This window comes from Haliotis rubra, unplaced genomic scaffold (genome assembly GCF_003918875.1).
Source record: "Haliotis rubra isolate DU_JTF1 unplaced genomic scaffold, ASM391887v1 Scf95, whole genome shotgun sequence".
Lineage (NCBI taxonomy): Eukaryota > Metazoa > Mollusca > Gastropoda > Lepetellida > Haliotidae > Haliotis > Haliotis rubra.
Window position 1 is genome coordinate 1,128,868 of NW_025767690.1, and position 9,835 is coordinate 1,138,702.

A 9,835-nucleotide genomic window follows, 5' to 3' on the forward strand; every position below is an offset into this window, starting at 1 on the left:
CTATATGCGTTTAAAGAAAATACTGAAATACTGATGATATGTTCCCCAGGAACTCATTGCTATCCTGGAGGAAAGTTGGGTGGGTTTGTTCGTCTATTATTCAACGCCGCACTCAGCAATATTATAGCGATATGACGGCGGTCTGTAAATAATGGAGTCTATACCAGACAATTAGGGGATAACTGTACTGTGTTTGACGAATTGGGGACGTATACCGGTGGTTATATAGCCGCAAATTTAACGTTATATCGGCGACGCCCGATATAACGTTAAATTTGCGGCTATATAACCACCGGTATACGTCCCCAATTCGTCAAACACAGTACAGTTATCCCCATTCTAATTCATAATAACGTTAAATTTGCGGCTATATAACCACCGGTATACGTCCCCAATTCGTCAAACACAGTACAGTTATCCCCATTCTAATTCAACTCGTTTTACGTTGTTTTTTCGTGAAAGAAATTCATTATTTAAACCAGGTCAAAGTTCCTCTAGGTCAATGGTTAATCATATCACTCCTTCAACTTACACCATCGCCAGAGAAAGTAGTTCCCTTTTCAAACTACACACGTTTATTATGTGCACACAGACTAAATTTGACAATGATGAATAGATCATAGTATTAAAGATAAAATGGACGGTATTATGATGAAACCGCCCTCTAGTTACAGAAATGATTCCTCAACTACGCGCCATTATCAGTTCTGTTGTCAAATGACGTCATAGCAGGTGACGTCACGCTCCATAATGACGTCATAAACCTTGTTTCATGATCTAACAGTGTTGGGTCAACAGCCCGTTGCGAGTAAGTTGTTTGAACTTAAAATTAAATTTATGATACTGTTTTGTCTTTTTTAATACAAATTCCACCCATTTTAGCTGGATAAGGGAGTTAATTGACCAATGGCTTCTGCAAATGACAATGTCCTGCGAAACAGCGTTACCCCAATAGTGTAGGGATACATTCAAAGGTTTCGGTGAATCGGTTTTCAAATTGCGACCGTATATGCTGATTATACGGTCGGAAATTTATAGCATTGACCAATCAGAACTCGTGTTACATACTTAGTTGAATGAGAATCCAGTGATCAACAGCATGAGAACCAATGGAACCGATGGAGTGATATGGTATTGTATTTTGTAAAAATAGTAATGATGATAATACGAATCATAATAACAATAGTGCCCGATGATGTATGCCTCTCTGTGTTGGGCATAGATAGGGGTATTTTATATTCCCTGAACTATACGTACTTTACCCAGTAAAGGCTGACCACCGGATCTGGGTAACAACTGAGTTACACACAGACAGGGAGCAAACCATCTTTCAACTCCATAACCCTGTAATCACAACCAACCATACTGGAGATGGGACTTGCTCCAGGGGAAGGCACAAAACCCGACCAAGAATATCTTGATCAAACCATCTTTCAACTCCGCAGTCCAATCAGCCTTCTTCCAGCAATTAAGCCAATCATACTGGAGATGGGACTTGCTCCAGGGTAAGGCACAAAACCCGACCAAAAATATCTTGGTCAAACCATCTTTCAACTCCGCAGGCCAATCAGCCTTCTTCCAGCAATTAAGCCAATCATACTGGAGATGGGACTTGCTCCAGGGGAAGGCACAAAACCCGACCAAGAATATCTTGATCAAACCATCTTTCAACTCCGCAGGCCAGGCAGCCTTCATCCGGTAATTACACCAATCATACTGGAGATGGGACTTGCTCCAGGGTAAGGCACAGAATGTCGTGGTCAAACCATCTCAAAAACACAGTACTTGAGTGTGCAAAGGAGACAGGATATTCTGAAAATCCACACATGAAGTACAAGTCGCTTAAGCTGCTTAGGAACATGCCTAGCCACTGTGCCTGACGGAGCAAAATCTCCGAGACCCGCCAGGAACCTTTGCATGAGCAGAATGCTCACGTGTCAGCAGACCAGAAACTTCAAATGGACGCCAGCGTCCATCCCATTCCTCTTTCAATTGGCTCGAAATTTCTGAACCCCATTCTTTTTCTTCTTCACTTGCAGTTCTCTCTGAAAATACTGTTTATATTTGTTTTTATGCTAGTTATGATGAAATATCTGATTTACTTTAAGACATTAGGCCACATACACAACTGAATATGTCTTTGAAATTTATTTCCTTTATGAAGCTAAATATTTAAAACGTTCTGCGGACTGTTCATTGCCTGAAATTAACTGCAGTGTATGCTACCGCTCGAACAGTGGAGGCATTATAGACAGTTTCAAACAAAAAAAGCATCTAATGAATAAACAAAGAAAACCCCAACAGGTTTCAAATATAACTACCGGAAACTAAAAATACATTTCCTTGACTGAGCTTAAATTCAGATCATCGGGTAATGATGTCAAGAAAGCAAAAGTCAATTTGGAGAAAATTAAAAATTAATGGAAATATACTGAGTCAAAAAAGAAACTTCACAAAATGTAATTTGAAAAATAATGAATAATTTTTCTCTGATGATCTGACACCTATGTATCCGAAATGGGATCCCTATCTTTCGACTCTAGAAAAACGTTAGCAAACCCCACTCAAACCCATCCATTCGTCGTGCAAATGACGATAGTGCCAAATCAGGTTTTGCACGTGCAGTCGATCACGTGATCTTTGCATCGAAGTTTTCTTCATATGCACGTGTTTGCATTGGCCTCAAGAATTGAAAAAACACTTTGAAAGCACAGTTCTAACGGTACTTGAAATGCCACGATTGTCAAATGTGCAACGTGAACGTGCCGTTGGCATGTTGCAAGCGGGAAGATCAGTTATGGACGTCGCAAGAGCAATTGGATGAAGCTGTCGTACTGTGTATGACTTGCGAGGTCATCTACAACAAACTGGCACCACTTCTGATCGCCCAAGGTCGGGTCGCCCACGTGTGATGTCACGAGCAGAAGACCGTCAAATCGTCCTACGTCACCTACGTGACAGATTTCTGCCGGTTACACGAACCAGGGCTGAGATGTTTAGAGGTCGACTGTCCTCACAGACCATTCGAAATCGGTTGCGCCTGCCAATCTCCATTCTCGACGTCCATATCGTGGGCCAATATTGACGCCGTTTCATCAACGTCAACGTCTGCTGTGGGCCCAACGTCACTTCCGATGGACCCAGAGAGACTGGAATCGAGTCGTCTTTAGCGATGAATCCAGGTTTACTCTCAGATTCGCGGACGGCAGGCGGAGAGAGACGACGTCGTGAACGATATGCCCAATGTTGTGTACAGAAAGTCGACAGATTCGGGGGCGGAAGTTGCATGGTGTGGGGTGCTTTCTGTGGGAACAACCGTTCCCGACTTCTGGTCATCCGTGGAAACCTCACAGCTGCTGCTTACCGCGACCAGGTGCTCACCCCTGAACTCGTTCCTTTCATGGCGGCTCATGGCCCAGGTCTACAGTTCCAGCATGATAATGCTCGGCCGCATACTGCGATGTTGACACGAAATTTCCTTTAAAACGCTGGAATCAACGTCATGGACTGGCCATCGAGGTCCCCTGACCTTAATCCAATAGAGCACGTTTGGGATGCACTTGGGAGAAGGCTTCGTGGTCTTAGGAACCAACCTCAGAATTTGCAGGAACTTGGCGCTGCCTTGCAAGAGCAATGGCGCAGAATCCCCAACCACGTGTTCACAAGCATCAGGCAGTCGATGAGGAGACGGTGTTTGGTAGTGGTGAATGCGCGGGGCGGCCATACACCATATTGAACTGAGAAATTTCGCATTTTTATTCTTGTGACTTGACATTCTGTATACCCATGTTTTGGAACGGCGGTGTAGCCTAATGGAACTGATTATGGCACTGTCATTGTATCGAGTACATAACACAGATCTCAGTAATTTAACCATCTTACCATCTCTTGTTCTTTTATAGTGCCCTGAAGAAAGAATGTGAAGTTTCTTTTTTGACTCAGTATATACAAGACAATGAAGAAAAGGTATTTCTCCAAACTGTTGATCCCCTTTCGGAAACATTGAAGGTTATTACGGAGAGAAAGAAAACAATGGGAAAAGAAAATGAATTTATCAAACAATATAAACTCTTTATAAATAATGAAAAGCACTTTTACAGGCAACTCAAAATAAAGGATGTTGGTGATAGAGACCATAGAAAGGTTCTGGAAACAATTGTAGTCTGTATCCGGCAACTGCAACCCTGATGCACCATGGGCCCGTCATTATGATCATGCAATGCACGAGAAAATAACTGCACCGTTATTGCGTTACTTCTCACCAGATTGCCAGAAAAGCGTTATTAAAAGGTTAAAATCTAATACAGCACCGGGGCCTGATGGCATTCGAAACCGGGACTTGAAGGTGTGTGTTTCTGGTCATACTATACATAGCAACATAACGATTTTAGATGTCACCATAGGCTCAATATCGTGTCCATCCGATACCCATTCGTCGGTTCCAAGTGCAGTACTGGGATCACTGGGTTCTGCATCGGAAACAATGAGTTGCGAAGCCATGTTTTTTTTATCTGTTTGTGCATTGTCCTGAAATGTTAACTACAACACAACAATGTATTACATTTTGCAGGAAATGTATGAACGCCCCACGTTGACCGGCTGCGATGTGTCATTTTTTAGAAAAGCTTAACAATAGTAAATGCTGCAAAATTGTGAAAAACTTTCGACGCTTAATGTTAAGTGATATGCACGAACGTTAGTGTTTGCTCGAACCACCTGCAGGGCTGTTACGGTCAGATCAGGTAAGCGGTGTGGGGGCATAAAGAAATTTGTAGTTAACAGTCAAGCCAATCAGGAACTTCCCACCCGTAGAGGCTCCCGGATGTTTATGTTGACAAATGTGGGGAGGTTATTATTTTCCTTCTTCCACATCCGGTATGTGGTGAGTGTAATGTTTCTCGATGGTGTGTTAGGTTACGGGTTGTAAATCAATTCAGTTTCAATTGAGCGGGGCGGAGGAGGGAGGGTGGGGTGGGGGTGGGGTGGGTTAGTAACGTTGTGGTTAAGCGTTTGTTCTTCACGCCGAAGACCCACGTGGATACATTGTCTTAAGTCCATTTCTAGTGTACCCAGACATGATATTGCGGATATAAAAGCGGCGTAAAACTATACTCACTCACACATGAAACAGTTTGTTATAGATACCCATCAGGCGAGGCACACACACACACACACACACACACACACACACACACACACACACACACACACACACACACACACACACACAAAGCAAGCATACACACAAGCAAGCATACACGCGCATAAACACACCGCATGAGCACACACATGCACAGACATACACACAGAAGCACGCACAGACACCCAGCCACACACTCACACACACGTAACAGCACTGGAACAAACAAGGCACGCCTTGCAGTGGCTATTAGATGACGGGGAGAAAACTGGGAATGGATCCAATAATACAATAACTGTATTGACTACGAGTCCTATGACATTAGTCATGACACACTGTACAGGTAAGTTAACACTGACATGAACTACAAGTAAACAACGGTTATAACGAACTCAAAAGGACCACGAATTTTAGTTCGTTATAACCGTAGTTCAATATACGCATTCGACTACAGTACATGTACACAGCAAGAGGCCGAGACCGACCAACAGTTCGTTACATCCGTCAGTTCGTTACAAGCGTGTTCGGTATAAAGGTAGTTTACTAGAATTCACATTGAAAAACAGTTCTTGAATTATCTTAACTGCAACCATTGGGTACCATTTATGGATGTCAAGATCTGTATTATGTGCTGTTGATCACTGGATGGTCTGCTCCAGGCTTATTTACAAACCGCCGCCATATAGCTGGAATTTTGCTGAGTGCGGCGTAAAACTAAACTCACTCACTCACTGCATTATGAGGAACACACCGTTTCCGTTTCGAAGTAAGGTCTTACTACTCCATCGGGTGCGTGAGTGAGTGAATTTAGTTTTACGCCGCACTCAGCAATATGGCAGCCGTATGTTCCATCAGATGAATATACCTCGGAACGTTGTCGTCTTCATATTATTTACAAAGGGTTAAATCCATATTTTTCCACCTTTAAGTGTATAGCTTTTTAATGACTTTCGAAGAGACCGCCTTCGTGGTGTGGCGTCCGCCCCGGGAGCGACCCCAGGGCGAGTCATACCAAAATAAGTTAAAATATGGTACTTGTTGGTCCCTGCCTGGCGCTCGGCATTAATGGGTACAACAAGGACTGGTCGGCTCGGAGTCAGTATAATGTGTCTGAGTGGGGTATTCATGCTTCACTGCAGCATGGTATCTCAGTGGGCTAGCACTATAAAACCAGCTTAAGTCTGGGCCAGTACAAGCAGCCACACATACACACGCATGCATATGAGCGAAATATTCTTACGTACGACATTAAACCCTATATCTCCTCACCTCACTTTCCGATAATCTAGACCTTTCAAATATTATAGACTTGTATGGGCTGTATTGGATATATTTAGTTCAAGGTGGATTAAGGTCTGCAGGGGTGGAAGGGTGGCCTTGCAGTTAAAGCCTTTGCTAGTCACGCCGAAGACCCGGTTTCGATTCCCCACATGGTAACACTGTGTGAAGCCCATTTTTGGTGTCCCCTGTCCTGATATTGCTGGAATATTGCTAAAAGCGGCGTAAAACTAAACTCATTCAGTTAAAATCTCGGTTCACGTTCATGTGATGCAGCTGTTTCCGTCACAAGGCCAACAATCGACTAATTCACAAAGCACGCACCTGTCAGACAGCTCATAAAAAGGGCCACTTGTTCGTGACGGGTAATAACATTGTAAACCACACTTGTAAATCAACACCGAGCTATAACGTGCATTCGACGATACGGATTTACTTCTATTTTGACACGGTGGTTAAAGCAATGCAATTCATTGGCAGATTTGCAGTAACGCTGTTGGTTGAGGCCTTTGAGTGCAGGAGAGCTTGTCAGTCCGTTTTTATGTCTTGGTCATATTCTTAGTTCATCCAAACATAAATAATCCTAGACGTTTCCGTGGGCACTACGGAAAGTGCCGAGTACTAAATGTAAGGTAATACCGGCAGCAAAAGCCTAGTGGAACCACAGTGCTGTCATAAATGTATTTTTGCAATCCCACAGTTTCCGTCATTTCAATTATATGTCTATCGTTTCAGAACTTTTTCTTATTTTCTTGTTGCTTTGTGTTGAATTCTCCATCATAAGGGATAAATATTTCAATATCAAAACAGTAAAGGACCTTTTTAATAAAGTTTATTATCAGTTAATCATTGATTTTTTAAAAGAGATAGATTTGTTAAATGAATTTTGATATATGTTTTGTAAATAGATAAAGTTTTTAATTGGTAGTTCAGATTATCAACTTAGATTGTTAGTGACTGTATCCTCAAAGGGGGGTGAAGTAGCTTTAAATTATTGTCCTGAGAGGGTACGTAAGTCCCGAAACTTTCAAAGTAAAATTTAAACATACCAAATTTTTTAAACGTAGCATTTTTGTTATTTTAATCTTCGGCAAAATTTTCCTATAATCTCCAGTGGCTGAGGGGATGGTGTAAATCCAACTAGGGTCCATGCAGGTAGCAAAGGTACTGTAAGTCCCCATGGTCCCTAGTATGGTGATCTACATTCAGTTGTTGGCGATCTATAGCCCATTTTTACATTGTATTGTCAAACACTAATTTTTCTACTTTTACAGATATATGCTAACTAGTTTTAACTCAATCTGTGCTAATCTAGTGGTTTTACTGTCCTTCGTTGACAGGGTTTTATATATTATATGTGTGTATTATGAATTTAGAACTAGTTTTAGTCACGATATTGCTGAAATATTGCCGATGTGACTTTAAATCTTAACTAACTCACTCACTCTTGTTGCTTTGTTGCTATATTTTCGATTATTTTCTCGTTGCTTCCATTACTGTTTCCTTAATTCAAACACATTCCCGTTTGTTCAAGTCTATTTTGAAAATTCTACAATTCGAGAAAATAATCGAAATTACGAAAAACAATCGATGTAACGTGAAAATAAGCAGATGTCAACACACCCGATGAAACAATCGATTATGCAAGATCACCTTGTTGACATCTTGTCCTCTTCTCGATGACAGTCTAAAAATGCCACTGGAGGCATAGCAACATTCATTATTTCATTACGTTTATAGGCTTATTGCGTGTACATACCCCTACCTACACAGACTTCAGCAAGTGCCTTAATTATACTGTAATGGAGTGCCTGTGTATTGTGGAGCGCCTGAGTATTTCCTACTGTCTGAAGACAGATACAAGCATTTATGTCCAACTGTCTGAAGACAGATACAAGCATTTATGTCCAACTGTCTGAAGACAGATACAAGCATTTATGTCCAACTGTCTGAAGACAGATACAAGCATTCATGTCCAACTGTCTCAAGACAGATACAAGCATTTATGTCCAACTGTCTGAAGACAGATACAAGCATTCATGTCCAACTGTCTCAAGACAGATATAAGCATTTATGTCCAGCTGTCTTAAGACAGACACAAGCATTTATGTCCAACTGTCTGAAGATAGATACAAGCATATATATCCAACTGTCTGAAGACAGATACAAGCATTTATGTCCAACTGTCTGAAGACTTATACAAGCATATATATCCAACTGTCTGAAGACAGATACAAGCATTTATGTCCAACTGTCTGAAGACAGATACAAGCATTTATGTCCAACTGTCTGAAGACAGATACAAGCATTTATGTCCAACTGTCTGAAGACAGATACAAGTATACATGTCCAACTGTCTGAAGAAGCATATATGTCCAACTGTCTGAAGACAGATACAAGCATTCATGTCCAACTGTCTGAAGACAGATACAAGCATTTATGTCCAACTGTCTGAAGACAGATACAACATTTATGTCCAACTGATCTGTCCAAGACAGATACAAGCATTTATGTCCAAAGACTGTCTGTCTGAAGACAGATACAAGCATTTATGTCCAACTGTCTGAAGACAGATACAAGCATTTATATCCAACTGTCTGAAGACAGATACAAGCATTTATGTCCAACTGTCTGAAGACAGATACAAGCATTCATGTCCAACTGTCTGAAGACAGATACAAGCATTTATGTCCAACTGTCTGAAGACAGATACAAGCATTTATGTCCAACTGTCTGAAGACAGATACAAGCATTTATGTCCAACTGTCTGAAGACAGATACAAGCATTTATGTCCAACTGTCTGAAGACAGATACAAGCATTTATGTCCAACTGTCTGAAGACAGATGTAAGTATTTATGTCAAACTGTCTGAAACCAGATACAAGCATTTATGTTCAACTGTCTGAAGACAGATTCAAGCATTCATGTCCAACTGTCTGAAGACAAATTCAAGCATGTATGTCCAACTGTCTGAAGACAGATACAAGCATTTATGTCCAACTGTCTGAAGACAGATGTAAGTATTTATGTCCAACTGTCTGAAGACAGATAAAAGCATTCATGTCCAACTGTCTCAAGACAGATGTAAGCATTTATGTCCAGCTGTCTGAAGACAGACACAAGCATATATATCCAACTGTCTGAAGACAGATACAAGCATTGATGTCCAACTGTCTGAAGACAGATACAAGTATTCATGTCCAACTGTCTGAAGACAGATTCAAGCATTTATGTCCCACTGTCTGAAGACAGATACAAGTATTTATGTCCAACTGTTGAAGACAGATACATTTATGTCTGAAGACAGACAGATAAGTATTTATGTCCAACTGTCTCAAGACAGATATAAGCATTTATGTCCAGCTGTCTGAAAACAGACACAAGCATTTATGTCCAACTGTCTGAAGACAGATACA

The 9,835-nt window shown here is 41.3% G+C and overlaps 1 protein-coding gene across 1 annotated transcript in view; it reads right to left on the minus strand.

Annotated features, from left to right (window-relative positions):
- The window catches only part of LOC124264908, a 32,073-nt gene extending 30,378 nt beyond the window's left edge, over positions 1 to 1,695 (minus strand). The window contains exon 1 of the mRNA XM_046699689.1: positions 1,362 to 1,695. Within this exon, the coding sequence (XP_046555645.1) occupies positions 1,362 to 1,695 (334 nt within the window). The remainder of the gene's footprint in view (positions 1 to 1,361) is intronic.
- Positions 1,696 to 9,835: the final 8,140 nt, after the last annotated feature.